Raw genomic sequence first — 24,055 nt, 5'->3', positions numbered from 1 at the left:
TGGTGGTCTGGAGCTCAACCTGCAATATCTCCAAGGTTTGCCTGTATAACTAAGTGGCTGGATATAAGAGAAATGTTTAAATATGAATAGCTTTCTCCCATATCAGCAGGAAGGCATTAGAAAACTTAATGAAGCAATGTTTATATTACAATAAAAAAGATAAATTATCCAGGAATAATCTTAATAATCAAATTCTTGACATTTATATGAAGAAGACAAAACTTTACAGAGAGATCCAAGTTATTATGTAAAAAAAAAAAACAACAGAAAGAAAACCACGCAGATTATAGGTAGCCATAAACAAATCAAACCAAGTATTTGAGTAGGAATGTAGATTAATGTCAGATGCTCTTTTGAGCAAATGCTAACTAAATTAAATACATAATCCATCAATACAGGTCTAAAATAAGTCAGCTGAAATATTTGTTAATGCATTTAGTTGTTCTTATCATATTCTTTCAGTAAATTGGAAGTTTACATGTCTTGACACTATTGATAGTACTATCTCCATACTATTTTAGGTGTTTTTATCTGGAGTTACGTATAAAAAAAATGATTACATAGCTCAGAAATTTATATCATAAAATGTTATGATATAACATAAACTTTTTAAACATAACTGTCACTTGTAATTATCTTCTTACAGTTCCTTTGGAAGGACTAAGAAGTCAAAACCAATTTGAAGAGATGAGATCAAGCTACATTAGAGAGCTCATCAAGGCAATTGGTTTGAGGCAAAAAGGAGTTGTGTCTAGCTCACAGCGTTTCTATCAACTTACAAAACTTCTTGATAACTTGCATGATGTAAGTGTTTGGTTTTCAGAGATTACTAATGATTATTCTCTGAATTTCCATAACTTTTTAAATGTGACATTTAAATTTTACTTTATATATTTTTTCAAATTCCTATTTGTATTTGTGTCATAAGAGTGTATCATACTGCTCAGAATTTATATACTTTTTTCATTTTCAATGTAGATCATCCAAATATACTTTTATGAGTATTTGTATAATCCAAGAGTAATTTAATGGCTGATAGGAATTATGGTACATTATCTTGAATATGTTCTAAATTATTGTTGCCTTAAATTATAAAAGATTTCATGTATCTTGCAAAAGCAAAACTATGTATGTGGTAAATAAGGCTTTCAAACTATTTTGGTTGGAATTATAAATAACATTGCTTATGGATAGGCAATCAGGCAATATATAGCAAAAGTTAAAATCTGCATGCTTTTCAAGTTTCTGTTTTTTAGGATTTACCTTAAATTAGGCAAGAATGTAATAGAAATATATATATATATATTCTCTCTATATATATACATATATGTATAAGGATGTTCACCACAGTAGAGGAAAACAAAACTAGAAATGCCAACACCATAACTGGATTAACAAGACAAGATATATGTGGTTTGTCAAGATATATTGAATATAAACTTTTATTGCTACCATGTTCAGAAGTCACATTAAAATGACAGTTAAGGGATACAAAAGCTATCCAGTCACCAGGTCAACTTTTGAAGGCCTTACTCTGGAATATGAACAGATAGCAAAGTTTATAAGCTACTTGAGTAAAGTTTCTAAAATGAGAAGCAGAAAGCAAAATAAACAGAAAGAAACTTGAAGGAAAAAGCACCAGTGCAGAGAACAGGAATAAAAAAAAAAAAAAAAACCTTCTAAGATATTCAGGGAAATAAGAATGATAGCATGTCCATAAAATGAAAATAGAAAACATTAAAAATGAACATTTAGCAAGAAAATACTTTTGTATAATTAAATATATAAAGGCATAAATTCAATAATAGGGCTGAAATATTAATGAAACTCTGAGAAAAAAAGTAATAAAGATAAAAACATGGACAATTACAAAGAAGGATAGAAAATTTAGTATCTAAAGGTTGTTATCCTCTAGTTAGTAGGAATTTCCAAAGAAAGAATGGAAAAATCAAGGAGAGAAAATTATATGAGAAATTATAGAAGTTGCTAGAAGATATGAGCTTTCTAACTCTTAAGGGTCCAGTAGTTACAGGCAATGCACTATTGAATCAAGGCACATTGTAAAATTTCGGCATACCAGAAAGGAAGAGAATGTCTTAAAATATGCAAATGAGAAAAGAAACAAGTCACACACAAGCTGTCAGGATTCAGAATGATGTTGGACTTCTTAATAGCGACACTGGAAGCCAGAAGACAATGGAGCAATGCCATCAGAATTTTGAAGGAAAAAAAAAAGTCTTCAAAGAATTTGAAACCATCCAACACATATGATGGCACCATAAATGTATTTTCAAACATGCAAGGTCTCATAGAGTTTACCTCAAATACAACTTTTCTCAAGAACTACAGGATGTCTTGCAACAAAACACTGGAATAAGCCAAAGAAATAGGGGACCCGACCCAAGAGATGCAAAGTGATGTCCCAGCACAATAACTGCGGAGCAATAATCATTCTGGATTAGAGGGTTCTAGGATACTAGTTCCAGGTTAAAAAAAAAAAAATGGAACTGAGAGATTACTAGTAAATATAACCATAATGAGGTGATTTTTGTAACTCTGTCAGATAATTTGACGATAGCTTTGTGACAAATATAGAGAAACAAAGCAAACACAGGTGGTTTAGCTTTTGCAAAATAAAAACAAGTTGATAGGAAAGGAAATGGAATCTAGCAGCAAATAATAAAAATCTTTAAATGCTGGACATCGATTAACTCAAAATTAACACATAATTATGTAGAAAATAGGGAGAACTCTGTGTGTAGTTGAGAAGTGAAGTGTATAGTACAAGAGAGTGAAATCCTCATTTGCCATAGTAGAAACTCAGTCAATAATGTCAAAATTGGAAAATAAACTTTAGTAGAAATGCAGAGATAAGTTTCAAGACACAGGCTAAGAAAGTTGTAAGTAGTTGTGTCTGGGGAGCTGGAATAAATACAGGAAGGAGGATATCAGGAAACTGCTGGGTTTTGTTACTGCTGCTGCCACTGTTGTTTTTGTTTGTATAAATCTTGTCGTACTCGTTGACTTTTAAATTAATATATACATGAATTACTTTATTGAAAATGAAAAATTAGCTTAAAATGAATTATGTTGGATTATTGGCATAGGAAGAATCAATATATTGTACATAAAACAGCCAGATTAGCAATTATAATTTATAAAATAATTGCATTTTGAAAATAATCATGTGTGTGTAATATTGTATATATACTTATGTATATCTGTATACACGTATAAAAAGAAAAAAAACTTGAAAAATATACTAAAATGTTCAGATAAGTAGTCCTGTGAGATTATAAAGAACTTTCATTTCTTTAAATCTTTCCATATTATGAGAATATTTCATCATGAGTACGTAAATATTTTACATGTTATTCTAGAGAGTGTGGTGGTAGTTCTTTTTATTTTGGTGAGAAAAAAACATCTTGACAAGTACTTATGTTGTTAGAAAAATAAGTTACTGTGTTTGAATAATATGTGAATTTTTTATTTTTCTTAAATGTTTCCTACCTGTTTGTTAAACCAACAGCTCGTCAAACAACTTCATCTGTACTGCTTGAATACATTCATCCAGTCCCGGGCATTGAGTGTTGAATTTCCAGAAATGATGTCTGAAGTTATTGCTGCACAACTACCCAAGATCTTGGCAGGGATGGTGAAACCTCTTCTCTTTCATAAAAAGTGAATGTTATCTTTTTCTTTAAAACAATTAAATTTTGTGATACTTCTTTTTGTTTGGGTCAGGATTATGAGGTTTCAAGTTTTTATAATGTTCTTCTGAAAGCCTTACATTTATAACATATCATACCATATAATTTGAAGAGAAAAATTGTGAGATTCTAATTATTTTCCTTTGTAAAGCATAATTAGAATTTTTAAAGTGTTTTGTGTACTCATATTTTCTTTAAGTGTTTACAAGATTGAAAAAGTACAAAACTTGATTGTTGACATAAATTATATATTATCCATATTGTTTCATACCATATAGGTGAGGATTTTTAACTTTTACATCTAACAAATCTACTTCAGAGAAAAAAAATGTTACATGTAATAATAAGAAGCTATTATATATGTTATTTCTAGGAAGCTCCCTGTGTCTCCTTGACTATATTTCCAAAGATGAACCTTTAAAATGTTATGCAAAATTTTATCTACACTAGTGTATATACATTTCTATGAGGAAGAAATTTATAACCTTAATCAGATTTCGAAAGTCTTTTTAATGTAAAAAATATAGAGAGAAAGAGTTAAAAAAAAAAAAAAAAGAAAAATAAAGAAATACTGAAATAGATTGATGTTTTGCAACCTAGGCAAGACAGCTGATATAAGACTGTTTCCCAGATTGGAAACACAAATCTCCAAGGAAGTTATTAAGTAGAGCCATATTATTATGACAACAGTATTATGGGTTTTGTAGTTTCTTTTACTAAATTTTTTTGGAAGAAAGTTGTCCTCTAATAAGATATTTTGAACAGAAATAGGAAGTTAGAAGATTCTGTGGCTTAACTACACTCATATGGTGTGTGGAAAGTCATTCAACCTCACTGATTCAATTTCCTCACCTTGACAAGTGGTAGAATGATATCTTTCCTGCTATTTGCTTCTTTTGGTCAAAGCTGCTTATTAGCATCTGAAATCAAAGAAGGAAGAAAGGAAGAGAGGAGGGGAGGGAGGAAGTGAAGGAGGGAAAGAAAGAGGGAGGAAGAAAGAAAGATAGATACTATCCTCTTTCTCTAGTCCTCAAAAACTTGAGAATGGTGTTTTTTTTTTCAGTGAGGCATAGTTAGATGAATCTAAGGTTGAAAATTTTTGAGTGCCTTTGATCCAGTTAGTTCTAAGAGAGATGTTTCAGGAAATATTAGATACTGGCTTAAAACAATAGAGCCAATTATAATAACTAGAAAACACACAGTTAACATTGTTATGTGAACTTAAAATATTCCTTTACAAGACAGACAAGAGTTCTTTTCTGAGGTGAGTCACTAGAGATTTCTTTCTTTAAAAAGGACAAGAAGGAAAAACAAAAAAATATATATAAATGAGAAGAACCAAGTTCATACCATTGGTGAAGTTCAATCAAAACCAGTCATTGTTTACTTGTCTAAGAAAAGTAATTTATGCCAATTTTACCATATATATGTATATGTAAGTAATAACAACTCAGAGAAACTAGTAGACCCAATTTTCTTTTTCTAAATTTCTTTAAAATTACACATCTTATCTTACAAATAAAACATACTACCTTGTGCAAATTAATAGTTATTAATGAGAAAATCAAAGTAACTTTGAAACTATAGAAAAAAATTTACTGATATTCTAATTTCTCAATGCATTTTTAACGAACCTTTCCTTTTAACTGATAAATACTTGTAGTTTACCAAGAAACAATAACATAGAATATTCTTAATGAATACTAATGTGACCCCCAAAACAAGGTAAAGTGGTTTCATCTGATCAAAAATGTGGCATAATAATGTTACTGTAACCATTTTTTACCAAAAATTCTTCAATTTATGAAAAGGATTAGTTATGGGCTATCTATAAACAGTGAATTTTTATAGGGCATTTAAAATAGGGATTAAAACAAGCTTCAACCAGGGATCTTGGCTGGGTTTATTAGCTATACGTGGAAAATATAATAAGTCATATACACATTTATAACTTCTGATTATAACATTTCAGAGTTTAACCCAACTATTCCAAGTAATACTGCTTAAACAGTATATAAAAATAGTCTCTTCCTCAGTATGTCTATATACATTTTTTTTTTTTTTTTGTGAATGTGTATGGATTACAGTAAACTCTTGACTGGTATTTTGTTCTTCAAAGTCTTTATACATATACATACACGCTCACTTTCCATTCCCCAGATCAAAGTTACCTTTCTTAGAAGGATCTAGGTTTGCCATTTTGTCACTGTGAAATGTTCCCTGACTTCAGATCACCTACCACAGTAATTCTCAGTCATAGCCCAGTAATGCATTGGGCTTTTAAAAATACATTACTGGGCTCCATACTCAAGAGATTATATTTTCATTGGTCCATTCTTATTAATGCAGAAACAGAGTAGGTGCTCTGAAATAGAGTTTGAGCATCAATTGACATAACTTTCTTCTCTTTATCCTCCACTGACATGCATTCATCTTATGTTCCAGCCATGTAAATCTTTTTACCATCAATTATCTGCCATAATTTCCCCCCTTTGACACCAATCCCATACATAGATCAACCTTCAAGACTTTCTGTAAAAATCTTCTCTGAGTCTTCCAAACAGTGATTTGCCTCCTTATAGGGTTCACCTGACATTTTGTGTACATCTGAATTATAATAGCATGTTGTTTTACAATTCCGACTCTCCTACAGTCTGAAAGACACTTTAAGGTGGGACAATAGTATTTTTAGACTGAGAGTTGAATGGCATGTTCTGTCTTTCGTATCACTGTAGTTCTCTTTCTTTGCTTTGTACCTATGACTTTATAATTTCTCTTTCCATGATTCCCTATTTCCATCTCTTCATTTCTTTCATTGCTTTTAAACTTTCCACTTTTTCTCCCTACTTTGTGAAATCTCTCCCTTTACTGACTTATAGGAGAGTAGAAGTACATTTTATGTGTATTGAGAAAAATGCTTTTTGTTTCTTGTTCTAAATTTTAAAACCAAATTAAGGGAATCTTATTTCCCTCTCTAAGAAAAATTTCACAGATACAATTGTTTCTTATGTTTAAATAGCCTTAAATCGTTTTTTATTATAAACCTTAATATAAAAATTTCCCTATTTCCTTATTTTTTCCCTTCTTTCCTTATTTTTTATTTTCCTTATTTCATTCAAGAAATACTTATTGTCTGCTATTAGCACAAGAAAATATGCTAATATGCTTAATGAGAATTTGGAGCTGAAGAAAAACTATTAACTCAAGAAAGTTACAGATCAGTGATAGGTATAAATAACAGTTCTTGATAAATAGTAGGCACTCTAACATCAAATATTAGATGTGATAGGTGCAAAGCATTATTTACATATAATCTTACTGAGACAAATGCAGCACAAATATACTAACTTTAAAATTAATATTAAATAACACCTTTATTTAGTTGTGTCAGTAATTAGTGTTAAATCTATATGTACATTTGTTTATTGAAAAAGGTTTCAATATATTTTTCCCCACAAATATCATACCAATAAAATATTTTAATCTCTCTCACATACAATATTTAAAGGAAATCTACCTCGGTGGGAGTGATACCTCTCAGAATGGACTATGTGACGTAAGTAAATGAATGTAGGTCTGTCAAAAATCCCCCAAAAAAACAAAAAACGTCATTAGCCCTTTATACCCAAATAATGTACTCAGGGAATAGTTGATGATATGATCATTTTATTATCTGATTATTGTTACCTTGAATTAATGTTTAATACAATATTTTGATGATATTAATACAAATCCTTTTTCAACAGCACAGAGTTAATTCCATAATAATTTTTAAATATCCTGATTTCACTCATCTATGAGGGAATAGAATGTGGTAGCCCCAGGTCTGGCTTTTGTTAAGAATGTTTGATATTTTTGATGTTGATCTTGATCCACAGTGTAGATTTCTAAACACTAGGGTTTAATAATTAAGGCCAAGCTTAAAAAAAAAAAAAAAACTTTTGAAAAAGAACATGACATCAAATGGAAACTATCTAGTCTCTAAATCTTTTCTTCTACAAATTCCTACCTACTAATGTCTCCATTACTATGCAGTCATCATAACCTTTATCTTCATTTTACAGGTCACATTCTTTCTGGTAGCTCTAAAGTGAAAATAAATCATAAGAAGACAGGTTATACATCAGGAAATACTTGAAGGTTACTGAAATAGATTCTTGAGTTAATGAAAATATTTTCCTTAAAAAGGTTTAAAATTCATTTGCATCTGAAGCAATTATATCTCAAATATCAGTTGTTATATGACAGCATTTTTTGTGTTTTTAATGTTTAAAGACATGGCACTTTTTAGTAAGGCAATATAATGCTATTTTTTTTCACATTTAACACTAAAATAATTTATTGCTACATAGATGATATGGAAATATGATAAGCAATATGTTTTCTGCCAAAACTATGCCTCTGAAACAGCCATGGCATATCAACCTGAAACTTCTAAATTATCCACAGCTACAAAGATGTATTGATGCTGGGCACCTTGGAGAGAGCTGACGTAGGACTGGGCCCAGCTTCTCTGCCCCTGACTATCTGGATGAGCTTAAGCAAGTCTTTTAATCTCTCTGATTAACCTGCATTTGCCCAAGTGTTTTCTGATTAGTAGAAATGGAAACCAAAAATGTATACAGGTGTTCAGAAATAGTAATTGCCATCATTATGTTTTCATTAAGACATAGTTCTGGCTATACTTTTACCAAACTAATCAGCTATATTCTATGGTAAAACCAGAAATCTAGAAACCCAGTTGCTTTATTTCTATCATTATGTACTAACATATATTTGGTTGATTTCATCTGAAATTAGGGCTAGAAGTGTTCAAGTAATTTCTTCCTCTGGAAAGATAGTCTTTTGAGTTTGTGGCCTGTTTTATAAAAAATCTAAAGAGCCTATCACCCTTTCTTTATAAATAAGAATAATATTACTGATTTTTGACATTTTAAGGTATCTCTTTAAAATATAGAGAGACTGATTAGAATATGGCCCCTCTAAAAATGTATACTATATACTACATGCTGAAATTATTATTTTTTGAGACAGAGTCTCACTTTGTTGCCCAGGCTAGAGTGAGTGCCATGGCATCAGCCTCACTCACAGCAACCTCAGTCTCCTGGGCTCAAATGATCCTACTGCCTCTGCCTCCCGAGTAGCTGGGACTACAGGCATGCGCCACCATGCCCGGCTAATTTTTTTTTTGTATATATATTTTTAGTTGGTCAATTAATTTCTATTTTTAGTAGAGACGGGGTCTTGCTCAGGTTGGTTTCGAACTCCTGACCTAGAGCAATCCGCCCGCCTCAGCTTCCCAGAGTGCTAAGATTACAGGCGTGAGCCACCATGCCCAGCCAGAAATTATTTTTATTATGACAATAATTCCACAAGAGGGAACAATGGGTCTAGAAATCATGATGAAGTCATAACCAAAAGATAACATTCCTATTCTTAAGAAGGTTATGATGTAAAATGCCCATGAAAGATCCTTATGTCTGCTTTGATCTGATATCTTACATTCCTTTGGTAAAATGGCTATTACATTTTTAGTTTTTATTCTGAATATCTGAGCAATTTCTCTCATCTACACTTAACCCTTTAGATGTCAGATTTCAGAATAAAATATGAATCCTTTCAAATATCTTTAAAACTCCAGAGCCTTGTGTACAATCAGCACTCAAAATTCAAAAAAAAAAATTGTTTTTCAAATTTAAAGATATACCATTTTTGTATTCAATAACTCAACAACCATATATATATACCCACTGATAAAGTGAAATAGACAAGAGGACCACTCAAGGGAGGGCATGACTTTCTTCTTCCTGAAGTATTCCTTTTAAACAGACATTGGATATGGAAAATGTGTACCTCTCTTAAATTTCACAGGAAATACATAGCCAGATAGTCTAGCAAAGGTTGGCCAAATCCTAAATTGTTTATCTTCACTAGACTAAGTCATTGATTTTAATGAAAAGAATATTACCCAGGCTCTGTAATTTCACTGTATTTTTCTTGTTCAACGTTGGATGAAAAGGACAATCTCTATTTCCACCTAGCATCTGCTGTCTATTTAATACAACATTATTCCACACTCCCTGGTCCTTACCAAATCCAAAATTAAGTAGTAGTAAAGCAACTGGCTATTCACCCATATTATGTAATACAATCCAAACTGGATTGGTCTACATCCCATAATATGAATTCAAACTGACCTGGGCTGAGATTATTGAGCTCAGGTTGGATTATATCCCTATTTCAACTCAGGAAAAAGGCTTTACAGACCACCAGTTAATCTGGGGCTAATAGAACCTTTACCCTCCAGAGTTAGGCCTGAATCAGTGTGGCCTTAAAAATTGAAAATAAGAAGCAAAGAGTAGTTTCCTTTAATAATTTGTCCTCCCTGTCACTGGAGAAGATTGAAGAATTTGGGGGGCATTGGTGATGAGTTAAACATAGCAGCAATGATTTACTACATGCAGCAATGATTTAATACATAATATTCTCTGAATATCCTACTACCAAAGCAGAGAAAAACACGAAGGGATCTGTTCCCCTCCTTGGAGCTGACCTCATTCCAGGGCAGAGCTCCGGTCACATGCCTGTAGGCTGCGCCCCAGCTTGTCCGCAGCCTTATGCAGCTGTGGGGTTTGGAAGACTGTTGCAGAACTTCTGGATTAGTCCCAGAATGTCAACCTCATTTTCGATTTACTGGCTCTTGTTGCCTTATGTCATGCTGACCTTATTGTTAAACACAGGTTTGTTTGCTTTCTTTGCACTCATGGAGAAATGGGGAAGGCATTATTTTTAAGCTGGTTGAAAGCTTTAACTGATATAGCACTTTCAGAAAAATGTGAATCAGGCAGCTAAGAAAGCACAGTCTGTCCATTACTTTAAAGAATATGTACAGTCTTATTAACTCTACAGTGTGGCATTTGTGTCGTCAATATTTAGATAGATATGAATGAAGTATTTAAATGATGTTGTAAATAGTTTTCAGCACAGGACTATAGCTTACTTTTATTATCTTTTGAAATTGCTCCTAATACATCAAATCCTGATGTATCCCATTTATCAAAGATAAATAATTCTAAATGGAACCCAGTTAAATATGTTTTCCTCTTGTCAATTATATATAAAGCTTGTCTCTTTGTGATGTTTACTAACCTATACATTTTTTATTATGAATTATTTTAGAGAGCAGTGATTTTAAGCTTTTTGCCACCAAAGATACCTTTTACTACCACCCTCCCTTAGAAAAGCTTATATTTTAAAGTATCATCTACCCTTTGAAGAAATAGTTTTGTTTTCTTAAGATTTTGTTATTCAAAGATGTATCAATTAGAGCTGCTGAGCAGTGAGCGTAATAATTATGTCCACACTGATTTGATATTTTTGTGCAGGCTCAACTTGGTAGATACAAGTTTTTATTTTTTTAATAATAGCTAAATAACCAATGGATTTCTATCATAACTTTTCTAAACTAGGTTAAGAATCAGATATTTGAGATCATATTACATTATATAAAATTTTCTTCTAAGGGCTTTACAATTCATGAGAAAGACCAAAAACATATATAGAGAGTTGATACAAGCATACCATGTTATTGTCAAAACAGAGATGCAGCTCTGCTTGTTCTACATAAGGTAAAAAGTACTATCCAGAATTTACTTAAAATAGTAAACCCTGCATTTGATATAACTAGGAATAGAAAGAGATTTTCACATGGCAGTCTTTAGAATTCATCACTTCAACCAATGAAGTATCTCCTTTTGACCTTAGTATTCTATGTATTTTAACTTCTCTGATATGTGCATATTCACAAGAAAAATCAGAGCAAAAAGTCTTATTTTTTTAAAAAAAAATAAACTTTCTATTGAAATTTGGAAAAAAAAGAAGATATAAAAGTTCTTTGTATTTTGGAAGGAATAAATATGATTTTTAAAAGTTAAATGGAGAGCATCCCTAAATATTAAATATGTTTTCCTTAATTACTGTGGAGCATTCATGCTGACAATATAGAACCTGGGTGATTATCTACAGTGATAATAAAATGCTAAATGTTAGAGACGTTATCATTCAATATCTAAACACATGAAAACGTAAATATGCTCAGAGGCTTACTTTTTGCTTTTTAAGAAAGTTCTCCAGTTTATAATTTGAGGCTACATGGCTTAGGAAAAAATCACTGAACTCTAAGTCTCTGTTAAGCTGTCAACTATTTGGGTGTCTTAAGATCTTAACACTTTCACTTTAAAAAAAAAACAATGAGCTGGGCGCGGTGGCTCACGCCTGTAATCCTAGCACTCTGGGAGGCTGAGGCGGGCGGATTGCTCAAGGTCAGGAGTTCGAAACCAGCCTGAGCAAGAGCGAGACCCCGTCTCTACTATAAATAGAAAGAAATTAATTGGCCAACTAATATATATATAAAATTAGCCGGGCATGGTGGCGCATGCCTGTAGTCCCAGCTACTCGGGAGGCTGAGGCAGCAGGATTGCTTGAGCCCAGGAGTTTGAGGTTGCTGTGAGCTAGGCTGACGCCACGGCACTCACTCTAGCCTGGGCAACAAGCGAGACTGTCTCAAAAAAAAAAAAAAAAAAGAAGGAAAAAAAAAAAGGCCAGTATCAAATTATCCCTTTCAATTTGAAAGTAGAATCAAAGTATCACTTTCAACTCTGAAACTACAAACTTTCTGTTAATAGTTTACATCAATAAAACAGCCAACTCTCAGTTATCTAGGTTAATATAAGAAAAATGTGACCTAAAAAAACCAAAAACAAAATAGTGTGATCTTTTTGGCAAAGCTGAAAAGTCTTTCTTTAGGCATCATTTTGTTTTTCAGCAACTAGCTAGGAAGCCCTTACTGTGTTGTGTGCCAGTCACTTTGCCAGATTGTGGAAGTAACCAGTGTTCCCATCTTCTCTGAGCTTACAGTTGGAAGGGGAGTAAACAGGTAAGGAGATGTTTACAATATTGTACTGTGAGTGTTATGATGGAGCAAGTACAGAGAGCTATTGGGGCACCTAAGAGGGGTACTGAAACTAGAATTTAAGACTTGTAAATGCATCCTGAAAAAAGTCAGTTCTAAGCCTTGATCTAAAAGTGGTTTAGCAATCAGCTGAGCAAGCAGGATTGGGAGATGCCAAAGGCAGGAAGAGAAGAGGAGGATCTCAAACAGGAGTTGAGAGCATATGCACAAACCTCATGGTGAGAGAGAATGTGGGGTGGGGACTGAAGGTGAGACTGAAGAAGAAAGCAAGCAAGGTCCAGATTATCAGTGGCCTTTGTACATCGTGTTAAGGAGTGTAGACTGGTTCTCTCATGAGTAGGAGAGCAGAACAATTCACAAATATATATATAACACAAATATATTAGAAAACTCTCTTCCACTACAATATGGAGAGCAGAATTGGAGATAACCCATCCTGGTAGCAGGCAGAATATTTTTGAGGAAGTTGCAATATTTTGATGGAAGGTGATGGTCATAAACATGAAATACTGGGGTGATCATTACCTCATAATTTTTCAGAAGGGTTTTGGAATACATAACTTAGGAGCATTGACAGAACTTGTGAAAGTAGGTGAAATATACCGTATAAATTGTCAAAAGGCCAGATGTAGAATTATTTTTCTTAGGCGTTGAAATGGCAAATTCTCCATCAAAAAAGACAATGAAAACTAAGAAACTTAGTTTTATCAAGTTCCAGAATCCTATCTGTCCCCCACATTTGCATGTCTCTCCACCCTCACAATCCAGGGCTATGCAAAAAGATAAGACTAGAACAGCTCAAGGTTCAGAAAATAGGAAAGAAAGGGAAACTGAGTCGTGTTGAATTAATGCAAAATACACACATCCTTTGTATAGATCCTTTTTCAGATGCCATTATCAAGTAGAATTACAATATGGCGTATGCATACACACAAAAAGCTTCATTCTCTGAAGGGAGCCGTGACTTCATGAGACCTCCACAGAGTGCAGGGGTGGGGGTTGTGGATGGATAGTGGGTGAATGATAGGTTGAAGAGCAAACCTGGCAGTTAAGAATATATCCATCTCTTTTAGCTTAAAGAAGCCTTATTTTAGATTACCTCATTCAATTTCCATCAAGGGCTGGTCTTCCTTTTTACTTTCACTATCCAGGCAGCAGCTAGAAAAGAAAGCAGCTTTCTATGTGCAGACCGGGGCTCTAGGTGTGAGGGAGGCAGCTTCTTTGTCCTGGTCCTCACTGGCTATGCCAGTCCCTTGCCATGCCTGGTCATAGAACCCATTGCTCTCATCTCATATTTAAGTCTTTGGCTTGGGAATTCATTGAATTGATTCTCGCTGCTCCAGGACTGCAGAGTGCTGGGACTTTGCTCACTTTCATTCCTTCCTGGCTCAGCAGATGCCTCTTAGGCTGAGCTGTTGTCCCCACCTGGCCTGTGCTGTGGGGTCACTGTGCCCCTTCAGGAGAGCCATGGCTCACCACTACCAGCCAGACATGCTCTCCACCTGGCTAGCACTATGCTAAATCTGGGCTTCTCTGAGGTGTTGCAGACTTTTCAGGCAGGCACAAAAGCTTTGATTTTCTTGGACTTCTCCCTACTTGTCTGGATGTTCCATTGCTCATCTCACCTTCTTTAAGATTCAGTCCCAAGATGTGGGCATTTGACCTCCCTGTTCTACCTCTCCCCTCTTCTGGATCATGGAAGCCTCTCGCTTCTTTCGTCTGTTGGTGGCTTCTGCTAGGTCATAGACTGATTTCTCAGCTATTCCCCATAGCTCTCTGTGACTGAGTCCACCTCTTGAGAGTACCTTTGAGAAGTAGAGGGCCATTTTTTCTCTTGAGAAATCCCTACTCTCCAGACTTGCCTTTCTGTGGATTTCAAAAACCAGTTGAGGAAGTCAGAAGCTGAATGTTGACTTTCTTTAAGCATTTCCAGTATAACAATTCTAATTCTCCTCAGAGCAATATGCCTGCCTCCAACTGACCAGGAAAAGGGCCAGGTGCCAAAAAGAAAAACACAAAGGTTAGTGTATTTCATCAGTATATACTTTGAAAGTGCTTTGCAAATTCATATGAGGTTTTCTGTCCAGAGGATGAGACTGTCCCTGCATCTGTGTGTGCCTAACAGTTCCCCTGGCACTGCCTGGTAGAAGATGCAAAACTGTAAAAATTAGATGATCATGGGATCCTAACAATACCAATACACACTTATTTTCAGTGAAATGTTTTATACTCCCCCTAAAATACTTTTAGACTGCTCTGCACATAGTGAATTTTCACATTTTATTATTGTTGGAGTTGATGAAATATTCAAAGTTACCCACCCTGTTGCTTGTTAGGAAAACTAGAGTAATACTTGGCGAGAGATGCGAGGAATCATTCTGTCTTCTGACTCATGCCCCTTTTGGTTCTCATCACTACTAACTACCCTATTTTGAGTAAGTAGTAGGTCACTAAGTATATTCACCAGACTTGGACTTTTGAAGATATTTAGCCCCATATACTTCTGGAGTCTAATTTCACACCCTTTGTTCCTCACTTCTGAGTGAGACAATAGTTGAGAGCACACTGGAACTTCATCTGAGGGTTTTTGCTGAGAAGGTGATACTGTCCCTCCATCTGTGTATGCCTGGCACTGGTTCCCTGGCAATGATGGGGTGACATTGCAAAGTTGTAAAAATTAGGTGGGCACCTAACAACATCATAATAATGTATTTTCAATCGAATGTTCATCATAATGTATTTTCATAATGTATTTTCAATCGAATGTTCAAAATTCCATCTCTGTTTTTAAACTAAAGGTGGATTTCAGAGGAAATATTTCATGATTCATGTAAGAAAACTGAATCAGCCTTTCTCAACTTGACAGGTGTTTTACAATAAATTGGCTGGAAGTTTTAAATGAATCATCTACACACAATATGTTTTCTTAAAAACAATATTGGGAATTTAACTCAGTATTTATTTTGTGTGATAAATAACAAAGTAATTTCTATATCTGTCTTTATTAATCAATTAGAGCATCTAAATTCTCAGTACATTTACATATAAGGTACATATGAATCATCAGTATATTCTTCTTTACCAGTCACTTTAAATTTATAACCAACATTTCAGTTTGTACAATACTGTACATGGCATAAGGTGAGCTATTAATATGGATTTTTGGAGTTACACAGACAAAATCCTTAACTGTGCATTTAAACAAAGCAAGGAATAATTAAATTGAAACCAACCGTGTAGTTGTAGTAGTGTTTTAATCATAAAAACAAAATAGAATCAACTGATATATAGTAAGATTCAACAATGCACTGTTTTGGTTACATTAATTAAAAAGTTTGATATTTATCATATAAACATTAATTTTCATTTGAAATTTAATGCATTTAACAGGAAACTGAAAGAATGTAATCTAACTGTTAATAACAAAGCATTTCACACTATTATTGTATATTAGTTTTGTTATTAGGAGTATCCTGGACTTATACAAGTATGCTCCTTTGGTAAATGAAATAAGTGCCTAGAGTGGATAAAGAACCAGGTTAGGTTTTTGGAGACACAAAAGAGTAGAACAGATTTCTTGTTCTAAGTTTCCATTGACATTGCCAGATAGTACTTGTTTCTTATTGACTCAACTAGATTTTGTATAGATTAGAGAAACCAGAAAATTTAATCGTAGCATTTGGCCATGAAAATGTTACTATAACATAAAAAACGATTTCATTTATTCCTGTTTAGTACTGTGGTTTCAGTTTTTAAATTAAACACGCCCCCATAATTCAGATTTACAAACTTAAAGAATGTTGAGAGACTTCATGTTTACCTATATACCAATATGCTGTTTTTTGTAAATACTTGATTTTGATATTTAGTAGAGTCTTTCTAATTTACATTTAACTGTTTAATGAATAAAGACAAAATGTGATCAGTGGTTATGAATGTAAATGCATGTGAAACTCTTTTCCCTCGTGTCACAGTATGTCACTATATGTCACTATATGGAGTCACTACAACAAGCTAAAGCGTGTATAGCTCTCTGTATGCTAATAATGTACAAATAATATCTAAATATGTAGTGTTTGAAATCTATATTTTATCTAAATGGCAGGATATTATATTTACCTGATTAGATGAGATCAAATCATCTTATAAATGATCTAATTGAAACAAATAGAATAACTTTATAAAATGCAGAGATCTGTGATCAGTTTTTTGTGTGTGATTTTGAATGTATAAAGCTTATGCAACTTAGGCACTCTGTGAAAAGGCGAACTATTTTCATATCTGGATTATGTCAGCTGTCCATAATTATGCTGTGATGTAAGAGCAGCAGTATAGCACATAGATCATAAGCTCTGGAGTCAGACCATTTTAATCTGATTTTAGGCTAGCTAACTATGTGACCTTGCAACCTACTTTATATTCCTGCCTCAGTTTTTTATCTGTAAAATGGGTACAAAAATAGGTCCTCTTTCATAGGGTTATTATGAGGATCAAATGAATATGAGAAAAGTACTTAAAGCAGTGCCTGGCTTAGCAAGAACTATCTAGGTGTTTTGTCCAACCTAAGTGACTTTTTCCTTAATAAATAAATGATTAAGGGTACAAAAGATATTAAACTTTTATCTTACATAAACTATTTAGCAAAAATAATTTTTAATATTTTAGGTCATGGGAAATTCAATAGCATGGTACTCATCAAAGTTAGTTTTTTCAACAAAGAAGATTAAGGATGGGCTGTCACAAGTGAAAAAAAAAATCAGATAATAAATCAATAAAATCATCAATCTGAGTAGCCACAATTTTTCAATTCCTATACCCAAACCAGTTTCTACATGGGGCATATTCAACTAACTAAATCTATCTTATTTTTATAGATCTAATCTATTAAATTTTTGAAAGTATATAAAAAGAGAAAGAAAATTATTTTTGAATTTTTAAGATATGCTTAATAAAACAAAATGGAAAAGCTATGTGTAAAATAGTTAAGATTAAATTATAAATCTAAAGTTTTTTGTTTGCACTAAGGGACTTCAATATAGTTTATATCTCAAAAATTATTATGGGAACCACAAAGTAAGGTCTTTACTTTTAGAAATATTGGTTTTTGTAGACCTTGTTCTGATACATAAGAACACTCTGGAAATTTAGAATAATTCTTTTTTTACAAATAGAATTTGAGTCAAGTATGTGAATGAGATATGTTTAAAGGAAAATAAAATCCAACATTAACCATTTTTAACCTCTGTATATTATAATGTGGGTAGCATATTTATTTTCTCTGATTTGCTTAGTGTATTTTATTTTCTTCCTATGGCAGAAACCAGTTGTCTTTTATTTTCATTGATATTTTCACATTTTATTATAAATAAAACCAGAATGCATGTTACAATTTATGTTGTCTTACAATGCCAGTAGCCAGTTGGAAGTCATACATAGTTGTGTGAAAACTTTTCCTTGATACCTCCTGGCAAGATCAGAAGACATCACTAGCTGTATCTTACATTCCCTGAAATACAGTGTGTGATTCATTCTTCATTAATAGAATTTAATTCTTCTAACTGATTTTATCATGTGTTAATATCAATTTCTAATTATTATATATCAGTAATCAATATGCAGTCTATAAGTATTACTGTTTTTTTAACTGTCACTGATTTGAGAACCTACAATGTACCGGGTCTTATCCCCAACCCATACAACAATCTTCACAAGCTGCATATTATGTGTCCCATTTTATAGAAGAGGAAACAGAGATTCAGAGTGGTCCATTAAATTTATAAAACAACTTCTTGCACCATTTCTTCTTTCAAAAAGAAAAATTTTTAACTACCTTATTAAATAGTTCTGATAAAATTGATGCCTTAATGCCTGTCCTATTTCAAAGCTTCCTTTTTTTATCTTTGTGTTTTAATCCTTATGTACCAGAGATTAAGATAAATAACCATATAATCCTTATGTAAATGATAGCTTTAAGATGCTAAGCATGTCTGTTGAAAAACATTTAAAGTTGGGCCATGTGGTAGACAAAGAGAAAAAATGTAATATATATTAAAATTTTTATATAATTCACATTTAAATTTTGAAATTAGTTTTCCTTTATTTAAAAAGTTTTAGTAGAATTATACAACAGAATTATTTCCTTTAAGATTTAAATGACACCAAGCTAGATGATATAGAATAGAGGGAATAAATATTCTTACTTTTGATCTTCACGAATCTATACACATTTCCTAATGATTGCAATGATTAAAAGATGTAGTGTTATTATTGAAATATTACTAATACATGAACAATTAATCAAAGGATAGAAAGGATGGAATGATTTTAAGAACTGGGATTGATGTCAAGAAATGTTTAGATTTTTTTGAAAATTTTTGATTTAAAAACCATTATAAAGTTATTCAAAGCTCTTAAATGATATCTTAGTTATTAAAAAGTATATATAGTAAGAAACATATCTAATATGCCACTAAACTTATATATAGAATAACTAAGGTGAAAACCATAAATTATGTAACAAAATTCAAATTGAAGAGGAAAACTATGCAATATTAATATTCAATTAACCAAAGAGTATTTACATTTAGCTTGGTCAGATTTTCAAATTTTGGTGCAAGTGTTTTTTCTGGTGATTTAGGAAAGGATAATTATAAGAATTTCTAAAAAATTAAAAACAGTAATAACCTATATAGGTGAGAATGGAGGTAACTAGTGGACCAGAACAAGATACATACCTGTGGATCTCCTAAACAGAGATGGGCCTATACATCAATTTCAGACTCTTGTTAACAACACTTACATAAATACCCGTGGTAAAACAAACAGCAGTACTTCACTCAGTTTTAAAAAATAGGTTTGTCACTATTCTGAAAAGTAATGCATTGTGATTTTAGTAATCTATCTTCAATTCTCTGAGCCTCAGTGTTTTAATCCAACAAGAAGAGATAATAGTTTAACAATGAATTGTGGCTTTAAATGAGATAATGCCTACAAAATTTCTTCAAAGATTAGAAAACCCTAAACAAAGGTGATTTTTTTTTTCTTAATAGTTAAGTACATGCTAAACATAGTATTTTACAACATAGATGACATTCATATGAATTAATAAATGAATAAATCTTGGGTCACCAAAACAAATGTATGATTTGTAGTAACCAAAACACACTAAGCTTACCAATATAGCTATTTATTTGTTGAAAGAGCTGAAAAACCTATACTAAAAAAAACTAGAGTGCGGCTTTGGCAGAGAAACCCTGGTACATGAGAGAAGGCTGTTTTTGTTAAAGCCCATCTGGAAGATGGGATTCCAAGTCCTCCATGGACCTTCAACCTGTGTAGTTCAATACCCATGCTCTCCAACTGAAGATCAATAAGGAGCTGCTTCCTGGGAAAACGTGGAGTCAAAAATTGTTTGTGCAGGGCGAGGTGGCTCACACTTGTAATCCTAGCACTCTGGGAGGCCAAGGCAGGAGGATTGCTTGAGGCTAGGAGTTTGAGACCAGCTTGAGCAACATAGCAAACCTCCATCTCTACAAAAAATAGAAAAATTAGCTCAGCAGGGTGGTGGCACATGCCTGTAGTCTCAGCTACTCTGGAGGCTGAGGCAGGAGGATCGCTTGAGCTCAGGAGTTTGAGGTTGCAGTGAGCTATGATGAAGCCACTGCACTCTAGCCTAGGCAACAGAGTGAGACCTTGTTTCAGAAAAAGAAAAAAAAAGTTGGTTTGCGCATACCCATGAGTTTTTACATTTTCTACCTTCCGAATAAAAAATGATGTTCATAACTATTACTTGAGGGCTTCAGTTTTGAGCAAATTTTATGAAAAGAAAAATATTTTATATTTAAAGTTCATGGCTTTTTTTTTCTTTTCTTTTTGAGGCAGAGTCTCACTTTGTTGCCCTGGGTAGAGTCATTGTAGCTCATAGCAACCTCAAACTCCTGGTCTCAAGTTATCCTCCTGCCTCAGTCTCCCCAGTAGCTGGGACTACAGGCATGCCACCACTCCTGGCTAATTTTTCTATTTATAGTAGGGACAGGTCTCAGTCTTGCTCTGGCTGGTCTCTGAATTAATTCCTGAGCTCCAGCAATCTTCCTGCTTCGGCCTCCTAGGATTACAGGTGTGAGCCCCACTATCCGGCCAAGTTCAGGTATACTTTCAAAAAATCTTCTCTGTTGGTAGCTCAGCTATTAGAGTGTTTTCTAAAAAATAAATAAGCATATGTAGTGAGGAAATTGGCCTAAGTAGAGGTTATCTGGGGACAGGAAGGGATTATGGTTTCTTCCGAAATTTTCTGAATTGGCCATCTAAACTGGGCCAAAGTCATCAGATTTTTGTCTGATGGTTTATTTCACTTTTGCTATATAACTACCAATAACTAAGAAAATGCTGAACTTACATACAGAGGCTATTCACACTTCACATCATTTTATATTTTTATAAACCTTTGCATAAAATTAAATTACATATATCATGTGAAACTATAGTTCTTCAACCTATTGTTAGCCCATGTTGTTTCTACTTAGGTAGGGCTTATATTGAAATTATTCAGGGAGAGTAATACATGTCTGTTCTTAACACTGCATGCATACATTCGTGAGTGCCAGCTCATGAACACGAGAAATCTAGAGAAAGAAGCTATGTCCCATTTACAAAAGAGAGCAAACATTACCATAAAGGCTAAAATATAGGGAAAAGAATTTGGAAGCTTGAATGAAAAAACTAAGTTCTAAGCTGTGCTCTGACACTTCCTGTTGAGTTACATAACCTCTTAGGACTTAATTTCCCTATCTGAAAAATGGGGACACATGATATTGAGATATATGTACAAATTCAAACATTTTGGAAATTATAGTATTATTTACTACATTTAGATTCTTTATGCCTTATCTTTACATTGACATATGGATAATAGTGTGGTTCAATGTAACTTTCAACAGATTTTTATTTAATTTTGTTTTATAAATTCTTAGCAACTATTGTATTTTGTTTAAATTGGTACAATTTGAACTTGTCTCCATTTAATTACTGGAAAATGCAAGTTTCTTTCTGTTTCCTACATGTCAATAATCTGAAGAAATCTATGGCATTTACAAAAATTCCCCCCACTAATTTCATTCTAGTTTTTTCCACTCTATAAATTATAAACTGGATAGCTATAGTATATAACACTAATAAATCTTAAAATATTGATACTTGGATTTGCAATACTTTCAAAACTAATGCAGTTTTCCTTGAATTAAAACTTCATTTTTCTGTACTTTACTTTCAGTAAATTTTAACTATCTTTTAAAAAGCAATTTTTGTTTGATATGCAAAAAAACAATTTTCCTTTTGTCTTTCTTTCCATTTCTTCTCTACCCATTCTTTAGTAAATCCTTGGTTCTACAAAACAAATTATGGGTTTTTTAAATTACATTTTCCTAAAATTGAACTTGACATTACTATTCACAATGTTGATTGACTTTTTAATTCTTCCCAGCTTTATTCAGAAAAGCCCATTGTTTTGACTCCTTCAAATAATAAGGAAATACATTCACATCAGACTAAGGATAAACTATTCAAGCAGATATATGGAAGTTTATTTTATTGATTAAAGCAAAAATAGTGAAATAATTTCAATAGATTTTTGACAATGTGCATGCTAAATGTAAAATATGTTATTTAAAAATCATCTAAAAATATGTATTTCAAATTAATAAGGCTCTCTGTATTAATTTGAAAGTCATTATGTTTTAATCTGTTCTTTGAATCAGTATATTTTTATATGGAACTTTTGAATGACATGAGAAGAACAGGTACTGTTAGAGGATGTATAAATTAATTTGTCATGTAATAAACAGAAATCTTATTATGTAAACATTACTGTTAAAATGCATTGCTAGCTCAGATATATCTTATTCATTTCTGCATATTTAATTATTATTTTAGTCACACTCAAACACTACAATCTAGTATTTAAATTGATAACGCTTACCTGGATATGTGTTGCACTTAAAATGTTTTATTGCTGATAAATATTATCTGTTTCTTCTTTTGTCTGGGTTTCTTATTTTTTTTGTCTCTCAGTATACTGTTTAAGCTGAATTTAAAATAAAAATAAGGCCAGAGAGTCATAAGATGTTAGAGTTTCATGAGCCTCTAAATAAAATCTGGTTCATGGGTTCTTTATCTGTGGTCCAAGGATTGGTTTGGGGACAGCTCAAATCCCAACATACTCAATACATAATTTTAATGTCTGTGTGTATATATATGTTTTCCATCACTCTCATCAACTCAGAAAATTCAGCAATGAAAACATGTTAAGAAACATATCAATTCCACCACCTCATTTTACAAATAGAGAACCTGAGACTCAAGAGAGTTCTGTAGCAAATCCAAGGTCATAGAGGGTGAATGTGAGAGTTGGAGCCATATACTGAGTTGTAGGTTGTAAAGAAAACAGAAACTGTTTTCTCTATACTTACACACTCTCAATACCTCAATTCTGATGCGACATTTTGTGGGCTGCTTCTCCAATTCTCTGCAGACACCAACTGGGTGTCCTATGTTGCAATTCAGTTCTGATACTGTCTGCCTAGCGCTGATGTGGACCTCACAGATTCAGGGCTCAGTTCCACAAGACTGTTCTCACCTCAGATGCCAGTGAAAAGTGGTGAGTCCTCAAGTTATTCACAACTTTTGTCTGACTTGGTTAAAAATCAAAGGTTCTCATGACCCCCTCCTCAGGTTCCATAATTTGCTAGAACAACTCACAGAACTCAGGGAAGCATTTCTGTCTACCAGATTATGGTAAGGATATGATAAAGGAAACAGATGGACAGTCAGAGGAAGAGGTACATAGGGTGAAGTTCAGATAGGTGCAAGTGCAGGAGCTTCTGCCCCAAGTTGGGGGTACCCTCCCAGCATGTGAATATACTCACCAACCCAGAGCTCTCTGAACCCCGTACTTCAGGGATTTTTATAGAAACTTCATCACCTAGATATAATCTGATTCTTAACTCAGTCGCCAGCCCCTCTGTGCTTTTCAAAGGACAGAAGGTGGAACTGAAAGTTCCAAGCTTCTGCTCGTGGTTTGGTCTTTCTGGTAAGCAGCCCCCCAATCTGGGAGCCCACCAAGAGTTGCCTCACCAAGAATAAAAGATGCTCTTATCACCCAGGAAGTTCCAGGAGATTCTAGAGCTGTGTGACAGGAATCATGTCAAAGACCAAATATTAGAACAAAAGATGCTTCCAGCACCTCTATTGCTTAGGAAACTATAAGGGTTTTACGAGCTTAGTGTCAGGAACTGGGTGCAGAGACCAATATATATATATATATTTCTTATTTCACAAGGTTGACCTCAGAATATTATTGATCTGGTAGTGCTCCCAACAC

General features: G+C 33.3%; 1 protein-coding gene across 2 annotated transcripts in view; it reads left to right on the top strand.

Moving 5' to 3' along the window:
- PGR (progesterone receptor) overlaps window positions 1-22,714 on the top strand; it is a 94,004-nt gene extending 71,290 nt beyond the window's left edge. The window contains exons 7-8 of one of the 2 annotated variants that reach the window (XM_012770554.2): window positions 647-804; window positions 3,530-22,714. In XM_012770554.2, coding sequence (XP_012626008.2) covers window positions 647-804; window positions 3,530-3,685 — 314 coding nt within the window. In that variant the 3' untranslated portion in view covers window positions 3,686-22,714. The remainder of the gene's footprint in view (window positions 1-646; window positions 805-3,529) is intronic. The other variant, XM_012770555.3, reaches the window with a different exon arrangement.
- The last annotated feature ends 1,341 nt before the right edge of the window (window positions 22,715-24,055 follow it).

This window comes from Microcebus murinus, chromosome 4 (genome assembly GCF_040939455.1).
Source record: "Microcebus murinus isolate Inina chromosome 4, M.murinus_Inina_mat1.0, whole genome shotgun sequence".
NCBI lineage: Eukaryota > Metazoa > Chordata > Mammalia > Primates > Cheirogaleidae > Microcebus > Microcebus murinus.
This window is presented reverse-complemented; position numbering and strand designations above follow the sequence as displayed.